Consider the following 19,903-nt stretch of genomic DNA (forward strand, 5'->3'; position numbering starts at 1 on the left):
AAGTGACTGCTTGTTAATTCTTCTCTCATATTTATAGAAAGTCACATCAATCTTTTGAGGGTGGGAAGTATTTTAGAAAAATTGTTGACCATGTATGTTTCCACTAAAATATCCTGTAGAAAGTGAATTTGTCTTTTACTATAAATATTGTTTTCTGCAAGCAAAATGAAAGTACTTTTATGCTTTTAGAAAGCCAAGAGAAGTTGGCTGTATTTAAGTTATGGAGTTTCTGAGATATCTAGTCTTTTGAGCAGAGAAATGTATACTGTTGGTGTCAGTGTTTAGTTTCAAGAGGACCATTTCTGGGGTTTCTGTTTAGTTCTGTTGGTTTTCTCTGTCAGGAATGACTTTGGATACCAGCTGCATGTCTTCTTAGGCTGTTCCCAGCCAGCTGGTTTCTTCGGCCTTCCTGCTCACAGGCCAGCACTTAAAGAGAATGGTTCAGCATGTGCTATGTCGATGCTTCCCATACCTAGTTTCATGTCTCACTTGTATGCAGACTGGGAGACATGACGATTTTCATTCCACAGAAGAGACTGGGGCTAAATGAGGTAATAAACCTTCCCGTGTGCCCACGTGCAGGTACACAATACAGCATCAGTTCCTTGTCTGTACCTGGGTGTGTTACCACCAAGCTTTTAGAGACTTGTTATAAAGACCCAAGGGGAGGCTGAGGCAGGAGGACCACCTGTTCCAGGCTAGTCTCAGCAACTTAGCAAGACCCTGTCTCAAAATAAAAAGTAGTAGTAGAACACCCCTGGGTTAGATCTCCAATACCACAAAAAATTTAAAATATAAAATAATGAATAAAGGGAGCACTGCATATAAAGCCTTTGGTATAGTTTATGACACAAAAGAATTACTAAGTGTAAACTATTTTATTTATCAAAATGTTGAAGTATACTTAACTTTCATTATGTTGTATAACATTAGCTATTATTTTCACTTTTAAATGTACTAACCACAGAAATGGTTCTAATCATTCTGTCACCTATAAAAAATTTTACTTATACCTTAACCTAGCAGCATCAGTGATCATCCAGAAAAATAACTTGTTCTCATTCAAAATAACATCATTGTAATCTGAAAAATTAAAACTGATTTTATCTTTAAATAAAGCATGCTGGTAATATATGAAAAGTATAAATAATGCCAATCTTAAGCATTAGGAACCTTATAATAACTGAATCAAGCCAAGTGGGTTGGTGTACCCCTGTAATTCCAGCTACTCAGGGGGCTGAGGCATGAGGATTATAAGTTCAAGGCCAGCCTCAGCAATTTATCCAGACCCTACGCAACTTAGCAAGACCCTGTCTCAAAATTTAAAAAAAGGGGGGGGGGGCCTGGGGATGTGACTCCATGGTAAAGAACCCCTGGGTTCAACCCCCAGTACTGAAAAACAAAAATAAAAAAATCAAGAGTTAATAAATGGGATGGTGTCAAATTAAAAAGCTTCTGCACAGCAGAAAAACAATTAGGAATGTGAAGAGAGAACCTACAGAATGGGAGAAAATCTTTGCTCACTATTCTTCTGACAAAGGATTAATATCTAGAATATATAAAGAACTCAAAAAACTTTACACCAAAAACTCAAATAACACAATTAAATCAATGGGCAAATAAATTAAACAGACACTTACCAAAAGAAGACATACAAATGGCCAACAAATACATGACAATTTTCAACATCATTAGCAATCAGGGAAATGCAAATCAAATTGAGATTTCATCTCATACTAATCAGAATGGCAGTCATCAAGAATCCAAATAATAAATGCTAGAGAAGATGTGGAGAAAAAGGAACACATTTACAATGTTGGTGGGATTGCAAATTAGTACAGCAACTATGGAAATCAGCATGGAGGCTCCTCAAAAGATAGGCATGGGGGGACTGGGGTTATGACTCAGTGGCAGAGCACTTGTCTAGCATGTGTGAGGCACTGAGTTTGATCCTCAGCACCACATATAAATAAATAAAAATAAGGGACCATCAAAAACTAGAAAATATTTTTTAATTGTTTAAAAAAATGGAACCGTCCTATGATCCAACTATACCACTCCTCAGTATTTATCCTGAAGAATTAAAGTCAGCATACTACAATGATACATGCATACCGATGTACGTAGCAGCCCAATTCACAGTAGCCAAACTATGGAACTAACCTAGGTGTCCATCAACAGATGAATGGATAAAGAAAATGTGGTATATATATATAATGGAGTTTTATTCAACCACAAAGAAAAATGAAATTATGTCATTTGCAGGAAAATGGATGGAACTAAAGACCATTATGTTAAGCAAAATTAATCAAACTCAGGGGGTTAAGGGTAAGGATCATAAGTTTTCTCTCATATGTGGAAGCTAGAGAGGAAAAAGGAAAGGTAGGAGGGGCAGGGATCTCATGAAATTCAAAGGGAGATCAGTAGAGGAAAGGAACCAAAAAGTAAGAGATGGGGGAGAAGGGAAAAAGTGCTGGGGAGTAATAATGGCCACATTATATTGTTATGTGTTATGTGCTGTGTGAATATATAACAACAAGTCTCACCATTATGTACAACTATAATGCATCAATTAAAAAATGTGGAAAAATTAAAAGGACTGGGGGTATAGTAGAGTCAGTTCTCAGTACTGCCAAGAAAAAAGTAAAATAGCTGAATCTTACTGTAGGGTGCCATCCTTTACATTTCATTTTCAAAAATTATTAACCATAGTTGGGCATTTATATAAGTATAATAAATCCTTTTCTCTAAAAGGTTATGCTCTGTTTCTGTTGCACCACTACAATTTGAATTACATTCTCAAGAGGACTCTTGAGTTCCCCTCTGGAGTTTTGGCTCCAGTAGAGGCCACCAAATATCAAAGCCACCCCTCCTGGGGTGTGTGTCTGAAGTGTATAGATGTGATCTGGTCCCCCCCCACACACAGCCTCCTCCCTTCCACTCTGCCTGTGTGGCCCTTCTCACTCTGCCCCATGCCCCTCAACTGTTTCTAGTAAGTGTTTAAGCATAACTTACATCTGGCATAAGACTGAAAGCACCCATTTTAATCATAACCAAACAATAAAATGTTGCCATATCATTATTAAGTTGTACCTAATAATAATAATTCACCATGATTGAATAGCACTTTTATTGTGTACTAATCATACCTCATATTTACCCTATTATATAGCAAATGTTTATTGAATTTTTAGTATGAGTCAGGCAGTGTTCTAGACACCAAGGGTTTAGCAGAGAACAAAATTGCTTCATGCGGTTGTGTGCTGGTAGAGTGAAAAAGAAAGCTATCAATTGATCAAGAAGCTTGCCAGTGTGTTCTCATTCTGGCTCTGCCACTTAGTTATTGGGCATATGACCTTGGGAAGGGCAGTTAACCTTCCAAAGTTTGTATTTCTATGAAGCCGGGTAATAGCCTCCCCGATGGGTGTCCAATGAGACTTATGAGGATCAGTACTAAATATAGGTAAAAGTGTTTGATAATCCACACATTAAATGTATTTATAAGGGATTATTAGCATTTCTACTGTGCTACTGTTGGTAATTTTTAATACCATCAGAAGTCAGGTCCAAGTCCTAATCTTTATCCCATCATTTACTAGCAGAGTGAGCTTTAGCCAGTTAAGCTCTGTATCAGTTTCTTCACATTTAAAGTGGGTTCGGTAAAAATAATTAATTCTGTGGATTTGTTGGAAGAATTAAATAATGTTTATAAATCCCTAACACTTTTTTCCTGACACACAGTAATAATTTATTTTGATTGTGATTATATTTTTAACAACCTTCTAGCAGAATTGCCAGGCTCCAGAACCTGGATTTAGATACAACATTTAGATACAAACAGAATCTCTTTCCTTCTTAAATTAGTCAATTTTTAAAATTGATATATAGAAATTATAAGTATTTACCAGGTACAACATAATGTTTTGAAATATGTATGCATTCTGGGATGGCTAAATCAAAGCTTTAACATGCATTACCTCACACACTGATCTTTTGTGTATGTGTGTGTAAGGAGAACACTTAAAATCTATTAGAGGAAGAAAGTCTCAGAGATTGTTTTCAAGAATACAATATAATGCTTTTTCCTCTTTTTTTGGTAGTTCTAGGGGTAGAACCCCGTGCCTTACACATGCTTCACAAGTACTCATCCTGTGAGATACAGCCCCAGCCCACAATATATCCCATACCATTGTTACTATAACTATAGTTATCGTGCTGTACAGTTATTCTCTTGAACTATTCCTCATGTCTAACTGAAATATTGCATCATTTGACCAACATCACCTCAGTGCCCACCCCCAGCCCTTAGTAACCACCATTCTGCTGTCTCTTCTGTGAATTCAACTTTTTTATATGCCACATATAAGTGAGTTCACTTGATTTTGACTTTCTGTGACTGACATGTTCATTCATGTTATAAATAATAGGATTTCCTTCTTTATAAGGCTGAACAGTATCCCATTATGTATATGTACACCACATTTTCTTTATCCATTCATTCATTGATAGACACGTATTTTGATTCCATTCTTGGCTATTGTGAATAATGCTCAATGAACCTGGGAGGATAGATAGGTCTTCAACATATTGATTTCAATTCCTTTGAAGGTATACCAAGTGGTATAGTTGATGGATCTTGTGATAGTTCTGTTTTATTCTTTGAGGATCCTCCATACTATTTTCCATCATAATTGTACTAAATTTCAATACTGCCAAAAATGTGCATGCGTTCCCTTTTCTCTTCATTCTTACCAACACATATATTTCATCTTTTTGATGATAGCCGTACGAACAGGTATGAGGTAATATCTCCTGGTGGCTTTAATTTGCATTTCCCTGATGATTAGTGACATTAAGCAGTTTTTTCATAGTCACTGGTGAAAAATGTCCATCCAGGTCCTTGCCTGTTTTGTAATCATTTTATTCATTTCCTTGCAATAGAGTTGTTTGGCTTCCTTATATATTTTGAATATTAACCCTTAACTGTTGTAGTTTGCAAATATTTTCTCACATTCTCTAGATTGTCAGGATCTCTTTCTTACTTATCCTCGTGCTCAAAACTCTTTAATACCTCCTTCTTGCCTATAAGAGCAAACCGTTACTTCAAGGTTAAAGTTATGCTTACCTCCACAATTTGCCAACTTTATTTTCCTACTAATGTATAATAAAGCACTAGCTACTCCACATGCATCTCTATATCTCCCCACCCCACCCCTTCCACATACACACCTTGGTCTCTGCAGCTCTTATGTCTTTGCTCCTTTTGTTTCTTCCCCTTGGGTCGCCTTCCCACTTCCTCTTTATTAATTCACATCCTGATTCTTTGAAGGATTGTCTTTTGGAAGATTATCCTTCACATTTTCTATGACTCAACTTGATAAAAAATAATGTGCAGAAAGTAATGACCTTGGTGTCTAGAATATAAGAGGTGCTCAAGTGTGTTATCCTATTATGGTGACTGGCTTTATTCCACACCATTCCCTTCAGTAATCTTCACACCCTTTGTGGTTGTGTGATACTCATGACTTATTTAGCAAGATAAAAATTATCCCTTGTCCATGGTATGATGTCACATGGGCCTCATGAAAAAAGTGAAACCCATTTCCAAATGGATTTCTCAGCTAGGGCTCTGCTCCTAATATTTACTTCATTATTGCAGTATTTTAAGGATATGTACTAGAAGCAACACACTAAATTGTATTCTTCTATAGGTCTGGGCTTCTTGTCTTCATCACCGCAGAATCACCAATGCCTAGCACATAGTACTGGTTACATAAATATTTGTTGAATGGGTGAATGACAGGAACAGTATTGTTGCTTTTCTATGCCTTTACTGTGCAGGCTTTTCTGTATCTTGATGCTTTATTTCATTATTGAATGATTACTTCTTATTGATTCAGTTCATTTTGGTACTGTTTACCAAATGTCTACTTTGTGTAGAACATAGATTAATCACACAGTCTCCACTCTCAAAGAACTTTAGAGTCTTATAGGGAGAATAAGACACACATGTACAGTACTAAAATGCAGCATGCCCTAAGAGGTAAAATAAAGCTTTAGGAGCAGCTCAGAGAAGACGAATATTCTTTCCTGATGGGGGAATCAGCTATTTATGGTGGATAGATTGGACATTGAAATATGTGTGTGCTTAGGTGGAGTCCCACAAACAGAATCACCGAAGCAAAAGAAAAAGCGTGGAATACGGAGAACATGAGGGGTGTGAAGGGTATAATAATAATAGAAGATGAAATTCAAAAAGATAATCTAAGTGAAACAGAGAGACTTGATTTTAAATGCCAGAGGTTTGAATTTCACACATTAGGTGCTTGGAGCTCTGGGAGGCATTTTGAACCCTGAAATGGTCTCCTTAAGTTCCACTTCAGGCAGGTGAGTGGAACAATGACTGGTAATGATATCCTGAGGGAGAAACTATGTTGAGAAGCCACTGCTATGGTCTCCTAAGAGATGCTAAGGGCTCAAGTAGAACTGGAGTTTAGTAAGGTGTTTATACTCCATTCCTCGACCAGAAGATATTCTTTTAGAATATCTTCATATAAGCAAGAACCTTCATTTTCCCTTTTGCTCAGAACTTGTGCTCTTTTGAATCCTAAGTGAGATAGAGCTGGCCTCGTGAAGAATGAGGAGGTGGATTACACAGGGAATGCTGTCAGCATGAGTTTCATTTTATTTTTAATTGTGCACTGCCTTTTTGAAATTTTGAGTAGCCTAATAAATATGCTGATGATCGGGAGTAGAAGGAAGAATTTCAGTTTGTTACATCTTTTAAACATGGTTTTGTAGAAAGAAATATTTGTGGATTTAGGCTGGCAATGAGAGTAATAAATCATGTTATAGTGTTTTTGAAAATAGAATTGGACTTAGGAAATATGGGGATGAAAAAATTTAAACCAAAATAAGATGTATTTTTAAAGTAAAGAACTTTGTAAAAAACTTTTAATTGTATCAAGAGGTATGGTTGCATTTTTTAAAAATATACTTAGTAACATCTCAAATCAAAGGGAAAAACAGTTGTATATACTGATACTGTTTTGTCCTGTTAAATGAGGGAACAGGGTAGCAACAAACACTGAACACCTGTCTAATCAGAAATGCTTTTCCAATCCATAATACCATCTTTAATGAATTTAACTTGTATTGAGGGTTGACTCTAAAACATCATTCCTGCTAAGGTTCTCATTTCCCAGTTGTAGGAAACTCTTGGTGAATAGTAGGCATGAAGAATATAAAGTAGCATAAAATAAAATAATAACCATCATTGCTTTATTTGGGAGATTTTGGAAGGAGAGTAGAACATTCTGAAGGTTTTGGCAACACTGGCCTCAATGGGGACTGGCCCTGTGGCTTACCAGTCTGGCTTTGGGTGAAGGCCCTTAAAAGTCCAACCACGAGCCCTGCCTCTTGCATGGGTTCACCTGTGGAAGGCAATTCCCCATGCAGTCTGCTGACTGTAGTCTTCCTGGGGAAGGTCGTTCTCCTTGAGCAGGCTTGGCTGAGCCAGCAGCTTTAGACAGGTGGCTTTGACGATCAGCAAGCAGGAGGGGTATGCCAGCCATCCGGATTAGCTGAGTCATCTTGGGTGTCAGTGGCCACCATCCATCAGCCAGATGGTCCTCAGGCCCCTGGGATCCATCGTGCCTTAGGATTCATGATGCTGACCTATTTCTTCTTCCTGTCTCTGACTGCTTGCCGTTTTCTGAGCTCCTGGTGAGTGGGGTGTGTTGATGGCATCTCACCCCGTGAACCATTCTGATAACAGAGCAGAATTCACAGTGCAGTCACTCCAGCACAAACACGCTTACCGACTTTAGCCCCCCAAAAGTAATGCTTCAATGCTGTCCTCTCTCAACTCCACCTTCCTATTTGCTGAGTCTCCTCTCCTTCTGGATTTGGACTTCACAACTTCCTCAGTGGAATCACATCAAGCTGAAATCAGAAGAGAACATTTAACTGTAAAGTAGGAAAGAGCATGGACGTGGAAGTGAGACAGACCTAGGAGGAATGTCAGAATGGCCTAGACAAAGGAAACCGATAAGGCACAGCTGTTAGATTCAGAGGGCTTTGATTCTCATCAGAGAGATGAGAATTAATATACTAGTTAGGATGTAAAAGAGATGATGACAAGTGACACAAGAGGACCAGGTAAGATATTAGGTGACCTTAAAGAAAAGAGAATTTTTCCTAGCTGGGGGGAAGAAATGGGTTTAATGGAATAAGTAGCATTTGAGACCTGGCTGGTATGGCAGACTGCTTCATTTGAGCCTCTAGTTCCAAAATGTAGCTTTGGATGTAGGTGTAGTGGGTGTTGTTTTTGTTTCTATTTACGTCTTAAAGGATGCCTTGACCTTTTGGAATTTATGTTGCTTTGCCCATGTGTTCCTAAGTCTTCCAAGGTGAAACATCAACTAAATAGCTGTTTCTTTTCCACTTTAGTATTCTTTTTATGAAGTTCAAGAAAATCTCATCTTCTATACTCACATTACTGATAAATGTAAAAGTAAAGATTCCTCTAGTTTGAGGAACACTTTCCTCTCCCCAAGGAAGAGAAAAGAGAGATTAGATGAACAGCATCATTTGATGACCATCCTATTGAAAATCTGCTCTCATCTCCGACCAGAGGCAGAGGCCATTTTGCAGGGCTTCTAGAAGAGCTGCCTGTGGGTCTGTTCTGCATCTTTCTAATGTGCTGTGTTTGGATACCACAGCCTCCTCAGGGGCCACACAGTCCACAGAACCAGACACACTAAGACATTTGGACATTAAATGTTTTCCATAGATTAAGTCCTGAGTTTTTGAAATGGTAGTCCATTTGTTCAGATTTTTTTTTTTTTTTGTCTTTAAAACTTAACCTACTGTCTAACATGCTGAAAATCTAAACATTTTTAAGATTTCTTAACTTGGGCAAGCTTTACACAAAATTTACTGAGAGAAGAATGTTGTAGCTAATGAAATTTTCTAGTTAACAAATACTAAAATGCTTTAAAAAAATCCACAGTCTCATGGTCTAATGACAATCATTTTATTTTTATTTTGGTGTGTGTGTGTGCCAATAATGGAAAAGGACTTCACACATACTAGGCAAGCACTCTTCAACTAAGCTACATCTCTGGTCTGACAATGATTGTTTAAAAGACTGGATCTTGTCTTCTGTAAGATTAGTTGTTAACAATACTGATGGAGGAACAAGGGAGCTTATTTAGGTCTAGCACAGGTGCCAAGAGCCTTGCCCTTAGTGGCAGTATTTTTGAGCTTTGAATCCTAGGTCTATCTCTTGCTAGCTAGAGTCCTTTAGTATCATTGTCCTGATCCATGGTTGGGGATCACAGCGGTGTAATTCTGTATAGGGTTGTTAGGAAGGCTACATGAGACATGGATAAAGAAGCTGCCTCAATAAAAAGCCAGAAACAGAAGTTAACTGTAGCTGGTGCTGTGCCCACTGATGTTTCATGTCAGCTCCGTAACCTGATAGGGTAGGAGTTTTTTTGGTGTGGGGTTTGGGGGCAGAGTTGTGTGGTATCAGAGATCCAACCCAGGGCCTCATGCATGCTAGGCAAGCAATCTACCATGAACTACATCCCCAACCCTTTTTAAATTTTTTATTATGAGACAAGGCCTTGCTGAGTTGCCCAGGCTACCCTTGGACTTGAGAACCTTCTGCCTCAGCTTCCTGTGTAGCTGGGATTATAGATGTGTGCCATCTTCCCAGCAAAGTCAGTATTTTTAATCTGACATTTTTATGGGCGCCTTTTGTGTGTGTGTGTGTGTGTGTGTGTGTGTGTGTGTGTGTTAGGATTTGAACCTAAAGGTGTTTTACCACTGAGTCACATCCCTAGCACTTTTCATTTTTTTAAATTTTGGAACAGGATCTTACTAAGTTGCCTAGGGTCTTGCTAAATTACTGAGCCTGGTCTCTAACTTGCAGTCCTCCTGCTTCATTCAGCCTCCCAAGTCACTGGGATTACAGGCTTATCTGTACTTAAATACAAGTACAGCCATGTGTCATTTAACAACAGAAATGCATTGTTGGATAATTTTATCATTGTGCAAAAGTCTTGGAATATAAACCTAAACCTAGATGGCATAATTTACTACATACCTGGGCTATATGGTGTGTGTATGTATCTAGTATAGACTTTTAGTCCTAAGGCTGTGATGAGCAAAATAACATGAAATTAAATCTATCATAAGATGATGTAGTCATAATCAGGAGACACAGTAAACATGAGATGTATAAAGAAAATTGCTAGCATAACAGCATATTGTTTAACAGTAAACTTTTTTATAATGTCAGAAATTACAGTATAATTAACACAAATGATAGACATAGCAATAGAAAGCGTAGTACAGTAAATATGTAAGTCAATAACAGTTGTTTACTACCATTATCAAATATCACATGCTGTGCATATACTTTCCTGCAGCTGGCAGTGCAGCAGGTTTGCCCACACCAGCATCGTCATAGACATTAACGCCCTGTGCTGCATCATGACAGCTGTGACATCAGGAGGCAACAGGAATTTTTCAGCTCCATTATTGTTATATGAGACCACATCGTATACGTGGCCTGTCATTGACTGAAACAATGTCATGCAGCCCACGACTATACTCAGATTTAGAAAGCTCCTCGCCCCAAGTCATATAATTCCAAGTGGCAGAGTTGAGATGTGTACCACAATGTGACCAATTCCAAAGTCCATACTACTTTTTTTTTCCCCCTTAGATGACCTTTTCTTTTAGGTATTTCTCAAAGCCCTCTTTTTATTCTTTTTCCTTTATTTTTACACAGCTAATTTATTTTTATACATGGTAATTCTTCTCTAATCAAATAGTACAGAAATAACTAACATAAAAATTCCCCGTTCTGGGAGATCCTTAGAGTAGAGGAAAGAAATCAGGGGAAGGGAGAAGCAGAAGGAAAGGGGAAATACTGGGGGATGATATTGGCCAAATTATATTGTTATATTGTGTGCATGTGTAAACACATAACACCGATTCCCACCATTATGTACAACGATAATGCACAGATTAAAAAATGAAAAATTCCCCATTCCTTAATCCTGTTCCCTATAAGTGATTTTAAAAATGTGTTCTCTATGCTTATAGATAATTTCATTGTCATTTCATACTTTCTATGAAAATTTTGTCATAATTTACATTCTCTCAATGCTGTAAAAGTTCCCATTTCCCTGCAATATTATCAAGGCTGAATGTTCTTTTTCTGTTATGTTGTCCATTCTGTATCTGAAAGAATACTGTATCTTTGCTTTAATTTGCATTTATTAAATTACAAATGAGATTGAATGTCCCAAAACCCAAACTACTTTCTCTATAAACTATTGCACCGGAATTTGTAGTAGTCCCAGGATGGTGCAGTAGTTAATTAACTATAACAATTAGTATGTCATAATTCAATTGAATATGCCTAATGTGTTTTAGAATTTTAATGGGGCTTATTATTACTTGATGTTTTATTTATGTTAAATACATATTTTTAGAATTTTGCAGGAAAAAAATCATCAAGGAAATAAGCAATGTATTTATTGGTCTAACCAGTGCTTGCTAAGCACAGTGCTAAGTATTTGATTCAGAAAACTAAACAAGATAGTGCTGGTTGTGTAGCTCAGAGGTAGAGTGCTTCCCTAACATGTGTGAGATCATGAATTCAATCCCCAGCACTGCAAAAATAAAATAAGCAAAATAAACACATTTTCAAGAGTTTTAGTCTTGTATATAAAATAAACAACTGCCTCACCAAAAAAGCTTTGGTTGGAGGTAACAGAATAGCTAACTCAAACTGGCTAAAACAATGAGGAAATTTATTAGTTATCATTCTAGAAGGTGGCTAAGGATAGGGCTGGCCTCTAAGTTTGCCTGACCCCATAGCCCTTAGAGGACCAGTTCCTTCCATCTCTGTCTTTACTCTGTCACCCACTATTTCAGCTTCTTCCTAAGGCTGGTTCCTCCATCCTCATGTGATGGCTGCCTGTGGCAATTTGGGCTCCCTGTTTTCTTTCTGAGAGATATGTGGGCATCTTACAGCTCTATTAAGATTAAGGAAGAACTTTTCCACAAGTTTCCACAAACAAACCTCTCTCTTTTTGTCTCATTGGCCTGGGAGGTGGGGGGGAGGCGGGACCCATGCCTGAGGTACCCATTCCTTACAAAATTGTTGGGAAAAGGAATGAGATTGACTTTAGGCAATCAGAACTCTGCCTGGAACAGAAAGGAGGGCCCAGCTTTTCCTAAGGCATATTTGTACGCAGTAGGATAGATACCTACCAAAAAGCAAATAAATAAAAGTAAGCAACCAAACACCAAATGGCCTTCTGCTAGAAATACAACAGGAATGACTTCTGCAGAAGCCAAATGATAATAAACGCAGCAATTGAGTGCACAGTTGGGGGCAGTGTGAAAGTACTCACACCACGATGTGAGTGAAGAATGACTTCCCTTTTCTTCTGAATGTCCCACAGGATCAGAGTGGCACAGAACCTGTTAGTAGTGAGGAAGATGGCAACCTGGAAGTTGGTGTTAAACAATTGCCTGGAAGTGATAGCTCCAACCTGGTGAGAATCCTGGGTGTCTTTCGTTCGATGTTCTTTTGGGGGATTGTATTATTTGAATTTTGTACCACCTCGGAAAGGACCATCTGTTGTGTTTGCTTTCCTTGGAATTTTAATCTCTGAGACAGAAGAAGCTTTCCACATAGCAGATCACCCTTTCACACCATCTACTGCCATCTTCACACTTGAGTTGTGCTGTCTGGCGCTGGAGAAGCAATTGCCCCCTTTAAATCTAGATTAGTGTTGTTTTTTACAGGGCTAGGGCTGTGCTGAGTTAATCCTGGAGACACAGGAAGAGACATTAAATGTTTTCCATTGATTCACGGTAAAAGATACCTATTCACCAGAGGCTGCTCAAGCCTTCCAGGAGAGTTTAGAGAACTCTCCCTCCTTACATACCTTAATGCTTGATATTATATTTGACAGTTGTTGAATGCTTGCTGTGTACCTGGAACTGTTTTGCAGCCAAGAACTTCTAGGGTTGGACTATAAGTTCTAGAAAGAAATATTGAGGCTTTTTTCTTTGTGATTTAAAATTCAAATATCAAGAGGTGTCACATGCCCAAAATCCCAGCAACTCAAGAGGCTGAAGCAGGAGAATTGCAGGTTCACAGCCAACCTCAGCAACTTAATGAGATCTTGTCTCAAAATTAAAAATAAAAATAAAAAGGTGTGGGGGTGTGGCTCAATGGTAAAGTACCCCTGGGTTCAAGTTCAATTCCCCCCCCCCAAAAAAAAAAACCCTCAAAGAATTCATCACTTAGAAGTCACTCTGATTTTAAGACAGCTTGAAGTTTTATTTTGCTTCAGGGAATTTGAGATATCACCCATTTGTCTTCTTTCACCATTTAGAAAATATATTTTGAAGCTGGGCATGGTAGCATGTGCCACAGTCCCAGCTACACAGGAGCTGAGGCAATAGGGTCATTTAAGACTAGCCTGCGAGATAAACAAAAGAAAGAAAGATCGATAGGTTGATTACTGACTTAAATTCCATATCCTAGAACTGATTCTTTCAGGTCAAAAGGAAAAGACACATCAGCAAGAGTAGAAATTGTAACAGGCCACACCTGAACAAAGCTACCTGGGACCTAAGACCCCCCAGCATTGAGAATAGGACCATTGTTCATGGAAAAGGCATCCATAGGCTAAACCGTTCCTTTTCCCACATAGACCACACATTGGCTCCAAAGAGGGATGTGTGACATCAACAAATTTCACACTGAAAGCCCTTCACTTAAAAATATTGCAGCCTGTTCCAGATAAGTTAAGCAAAAGTCTTTTAAAGCAGCATGGAAAAGTCTTTTAAAGCAGTATGATTCTGTAAGTAGGGGTCCCCCTGTTTCATCTCATAGGAAATGTAGAAGGTGGAGCACTCCCTTGCTTCCTGGAAGACTCTGGTAGTCCCAGTGACATTCCCAGGTAGCCTGAAGACCAAAGCCTCCTCCATCAACTCCCTTCCCAAGCAGGCAACAACAGTGATGAGCTCAAGTGTCACATAGTCGAAGAGCCCGAAGGACTGAGGCTCAGCTCTAGGTATTGTTTCATATTGCTTTTCACGAAGGGTAACAGGCTCCCCCAAAGCCATTTGCTATTTCTCTTTATCCCCATTGTTTCTTTCTCTTTTCCTTCCTTAAGTTTTGGAAGCCTCAAATTTCTTTGTCACTATTTCTAAAGGAATAGTGCACAGTCTAGTTGAGAAGAAGAAAGATAGCTTGACTTTGACAGCTTTTATAGTGTAAACATAAATGGCTAGCATAAAGCATTAGTTAAGATTATGGCATGGGGCAAGTTACTTGACCTCACTAAGCCTCAGTTTCCCCCTCTGACAAATGGCAGTTATCAGGATGTTGGGAGGAAACAAATGGACTGACTCTTCAGAATAAATCCACAGAAAAATATAAGGCAGAGTGTCAGAACTTAGTTTATTCATTCCACAAATATTTTCCAAATGTCACTACACTCCAAAGATTGGGAAAATGTAAAAAAAAAAAAAAAAAAAAATGCCTCCCTCATAAACTCATTCCAGGGTGATGAGTAGAAGAGAGATGGGTAACACATAAATTGGCAAAATATTAGATTTAATCATGAAATTGCCCGTTTATGGGGAAAATAATTTTATATAGTTCAACCTAATATACACGTTTCTTATAATAGGATATTGATAACTGTTAATCATCTGCTACGATATTCTTAAGGGGGAAGTAACTTGTTTGTGAATAACTAGTTGTTATTTGACTACTTCTCTTATAATATTGCTGTACCATCCTAAGATTGTTACTGAATATTCCTTGTCCAAGGGCAACATCTAATCTGTACAGGCCTTGACTATTCTCATCCTTAGTTGGAAACGAGTAAGCTTTAACTCCTCAAAGTTTCTCCCTTGTTTTTTTTTTTTTTAATTTTTTATTGTTGGTTGTTCAAAACATTACATAGTTCTTGATATATCATATTTCACACTTTGATTCAAGTGGGTTATGAACTCCCATTTTTACCCCATATACAGATTGCAGAATCACATCAGTTACACATCCATTGATTTACATATTGCCATACTAGTGTCTGTTGTATTCTGCTGCCTTTCCTATCCTCTACTATCCCCCCTCCCCTCCCCTCCCCTCCCCTCCCCTCTTCTCTCTCTACCCCCTCTACTGTCATTCATTTCTCCCCCTTGTATTATTTTTCCCTTTCCCCTCACTTCTTCTTGTATGTAATTTTGTATAACCCTGAGGGTCTCCTTCCATTTCCATGCAATTTCCCTTCTCTCTCCCTTTCCCTCCCACCTCTCATCCCTGTTTAATGTTAATCTTCTTCTCATGCTCTTCGTCCCTACTCTGTTCTTAGTTACTCTCCTTATATCAAAGAAGACATTTGGCATTTGTTTTTTAGGGATTGGCTAGCTTCACTTAGCATAATCTGCTCTAATGCCATCCATTTCCCTGCAAATTCTATGATTTTGTCATTTTTTAATTCAGAGTAATACTCCATTGTGTATAAATGCCACATTTTTTTTTATCCATTCGTCTATTGAAGGGCATCTAGGTTGGTTCCACAGTCTTGCTATTGTGAATTGTGCTGCTATGAACATCGATGTAGCAGTGTCCCTGTAGCATACTCTTTTTAGGTCTTTAGGGAATAGACCGAGAAGGGGAATAGCTGGGTCAAATGGTGGTTCCATTCCCAGCTTTCCAAGAAATCTCCATACTGCTTTCCAAATTGGCTGCACCAATTTGCAGTCCCACCAGCAATGTACAAGTGTACCCTTTTCCCCACATCCTCGCCAGCACTTGTTGTTGTTTGACTTCATAATGGCTGCCAATCTTACTGGAGTGAGATGGTATCTTAGGGTGGTTTTGATTTGCATTTCTCTGACTGCTAGAGATGATGAGCATTTTTTCATGTACTTGTTGATTGATTGTATGTCCTCCTCTGAGAAGTATCTGTTCAGGTCCTTGGCCCATTTGTTGATTGGGTTGTTTATTATCTTATTGTCTAATTTTTTGAGTTCTTTGCATACTCTGGATATTAGGGCTCTATCTGAAGTGTGAGGAGTAAAGATTTGTTCCCAGGATGTAGGCTCCCTATTTACCTCTCTTATTGTTTCTTTTGCTGAGAAAAAACTTTTTAGTTTGAGTAAGTCCCATTTGTTGATTCTAGTTATTAACTTTTGTGCTATGGGTGTCCTATTGAGGAATTTGGAGCCCGACCCCACCGACTGTAGATCGTAGCCAACTTTTTCTTCTATCAGACGGCGTGTCTCTGATTTGATATCAAGCTCCTTGATCCATTTTGAATTAACTTTTGTGCATGGCGAGAGAAAGGGATTCAGTTTCATTTTGTTGCATATGGATTTCCAGTTTTCCCAGCACCATTTGTTGAAGATGCTATCCTTCCTCCATTGCATGCTTTTAGCCCCTTTATCAAATATAAGATAGTTGTAGTTTTGTAGATTGGTTTCTGTGTCCTCTATTCTGTACCATTGGTCCACCCGCCTGTTTTGGTACCAGTACCCTGCTGTTTTTGTTACTATTGCTCTGTAGTATAGTTTGAAGTCTGGTATCGCTATACCGCCTGATTCACACTTCCTGCTTAGCATTGTTTTTGCTATTCTGGGTCTTTTATTTTTCCATATGAATTTCATGATTGCTTTCTCTATTTCTACAAGAAATGCCATTGGGATTTTGATTGGCATTGCATTAAACCTATAGAGAACTTTTGGTAATATCGCCATTTTGATGATGTTAGTTCTGCCTATCCATGAACAGGGTATATTTTTCCATCTTCTAAGATCTTCTTCTATTTCTCTCTTTAGGGTTCTGTAGTTGTCATTGTATAAGTCTTTCACCTCTTTTGTTAGGTTGATTCCCAAGTATTTTGTTTTTTTTTGAGGATATTGTGAATGGAGTAGTTGTCCTCATTTCCATTTCAGAGGATTTGTCGCTGATATACAGGAATGCCTTTGATTTATGCGTGTTGATTTTATATCCTGCCACTTTGCTGAATTCATTTATCAGCTCTAATAGTTTCTTTGTAGACCCTTTTGGGTCTGCTAGGTATAGAATCATGTCATCTGCAAATAGTGATAATTTAAGTTCTTCTTTTCCTATTTTTATGCCTTTAATTTCTTTCGTCTGTCTAATTGCTCTGGCTAGTGTTTCGAGAACTATGTTGAACAGAAGTGGTGAGAGAGGGCATCCCTGTCTTGTTCCAGATTTTAGAGGGAATGCCTTCAGTTTTTCTCCATTCAGAATGATGCTAGCCTGAGGCTTAGCATAGATTGCTTTTACAATATTGAGGTAGGTTCCTGTTATCCCTAGTTTTTCTAGAGTTTTGAACATAAAGGAATGCTGTACTTTGTTGAATGCTTTTTCCGCATCTATTGAGATGATCATATGGTTTTTATTTTTAAGTCTATTGATGTGGTGAATAACATTTATTGATTTCCGTATATTGAACCAGCCTTGCATCCCAGGGATCTCCCTTGTTTTCTGAGAGACAAATGTCTCCTCGGGCACAGTGCAGGATGCCCCAGTTGTCTCTAAGAGTAGAACTTAGGCCTTGATCTTATTCTTTGCATCATCAGTCAGAATAATAAAATTTGTATCTGAAAAACTATACCAGGCTGAAATGCATGGAGTAGGGGATATGTTATGGGAATTTAAAGGAGGAAGGAAAACCATCTCATTCAGGAATTAGGGACAGTTTCTTAGAATAAGGGCCTTTAAGGTGAACCTTTGAAGATTAGGCAGTGGAATGCTGAGGCTGGCATGAAGTCGAGAAGGGTTACCAGATAAATCAAATAGTCTGGGTGGGCTGGGGTGCAGCTCTGTGGTAGTAGAGCACATGCTTAGCATGCTCGAGGCCCTGAATTTGATCCCTACCATCAAACCAGAAAACCAATCTGGATTATGGAATAGCTGGTAAGGAGTAGGCTTTTGTAGAACAGCAACGGACAATAGCTTTGAACAATGGAATCACAGAATTGAAGAGACTATATGCTGCGAATTATAGAATAATTCATTTAATTTATCAAATTAAAAGATTATTCATCTCTTTATGCTCAGTGCTTGTTAAATGTGTGAGGATAGCTGGGATGATTATGTGTGTACACAAGCTGCTACCTGAGAGAAACTGCACTCCAGAGAGCTATCCCCCACCTCTGCAGGGCTACTCACTGTTTTCAGAGCTAAGAGGATTCCCTGGGCCTATGCATTCTCCAGTGCTATTCCACCATTCAGTGGAGTCTGGCCCTGGTCCATCTCAGTGATTCCTTAGCACACAGCCAAGGCGTTTGTCATATCTGCAGAAGGTATTCCATCTCTCTACGATATTCTTAAGGGGGATGTAACTTCTTTGTGAATCACGCCATGGTTGTGATGCATGGATTCCAATTGTGAGAAACGGGAGGCAGGCAGGGAAGCATCTGGAATCCATTTCAGAATTCTAGGTGAGAGCCTGTTAAGATTATTTTTTAAGCCTTTGGAAAGAACATTTAAAAAAAAAAAAGGTTTACACAGAACTTTGCAATTTATGAAACAAAATTTCATCTATCTCATTAGCTTGATTTTTAAATATCTCAATTTTTTCTAAAATGGTATTAAGTGGGTTCATGATCTATTCAACATTATTCCCAAAATAACTGCATATAAAAGTAGGGCAGAAATTATTTATCCAACATTTATAGATGAGACCTTATCTGCTCAGTGAAGTATAGTAAAACTAGGAACTGGGGAAGCCAGGGCTCACTCTGAAGGGCCCTATGCTCTTTGAAGCTTGCTGGCATAGAAGCTAATGGATCCCTAAAATAATTATTTTAATCTATGGTTAAACCCAGTGTTTTTCAAATGTATAGGATATGCGTATTCATATGATTCTTTTTTAGTAGTACAAACACTAGAGCCAGACTTCTTGAATTCATACCCTGGTTCCACTATTCCTAGGGAAATGACTCAACCTCTCTATGCCTCCACTTATTTTTTATAAAATGAGGGAAAGAAACAGGGATGTTGTAAGAGTTAAAGGAGTTCATGTTAAGTATACTTAGAACATGCCAGAGTACAATGTAATCACTGTTTAAGAGTGAGTTGTTGTTAACGATGATTTTGTAATTCTGATTAAAGGAATAAGGTTTAGCCATAAAAGGATTAGCTATTCTGAGTGAAGAATTAAGGTATAATATGAAAATTGAAGTAAACTTTTTAACCCCCAACATGTACTTTTAATGTATTAGTTAGGGTTCTCCAGAAAGACAAAACCAACAGGATATATAGATACATGAGAGGAGACTTATTAGGGGAACAGATCATAGGGACCAAGCCCCACAGCAGGCTGTGGGCAAGGGGGAGAGCTAGGGAAACCAGTTTCATGTCTCAGTCCAAGTTCAGAGGCTGGAGAACCTAGAGTTCTGATGTCCAAGGACAGAATATGGTGTCCCGACTCCAGAGGAGACAGACTTTGCCTTTCCTCTGCCGTTTTGTTCTATCCAGGGCCTCGACCAGTTGGATGGTGCCACACTGAGGGCAGATGTTACTTACTCCCTTGATTCAAAGGCCAATCTTTTCTTGACACATGGTCACAGACATACCCAGAAACAATGCTGTACCAGCTCTCCGGGTTTCCCTTCATGCAGCCACATTGATAACTAAAATTAACAGTTCCTGCTAATAATAGTAGACAGCATCAGTTGAATGCTTGTGTGCCAGGTTGTTCTGATCTTTTCATACATTCACATAACAGCCCTATGAAGTTATCAGTAGTATTATCACCGTGTAAGAGATGAAGAAACCGAGGCACTGAAACATTAAATTAGTTCCTAAAATCAC

General features: G+C 38.5%; 1 protein-coding gene across 7 annotated transcripts in view; it reads left to right on the forward strand.

Moving 5' to 3' along the window:
- Positions 1–19,903, forward strand: part of Patj (PATJ crumbs cell polarity complex component) — a 387,785-nt gene that overhangs the window by 256,065 nt on the left and 111,817 nt on the right. For 6 of the 7 annotated variants that reach the window (XM_071617901.1, XM_071617905.1, XM_071617899.1 and 3 more), the window contains exon 31: positions 12,492–12,584. The exons of the other annotated variant lie outside the window; for it this stretch is intronic. In XM_071617901.1, the coding sequence (XP_071474002.1) occupies positions 12,492–12,584 (93 nt within the window). The remainder of the gene's footprint in view (positions 1–12,491; positions 12,585–19,903) is intronic. 7 annotated transcript variants of the gene reach the window in all.

This window comes from Marmota flaviventris, chromosome 10 (genome assembly GCF_047511675.1).
Source record: "Marmota flaviventris isolate mMarFla1 chromosome 10, mMarFla1.hap1, whole genome shotgun sequence".
NCBI classification, from domain to species: Eukaryota; Metazoa; Chordata; class Mammalia; order Rodentia; family Sciuridae; genus Marmota; species Marmota flaviventris.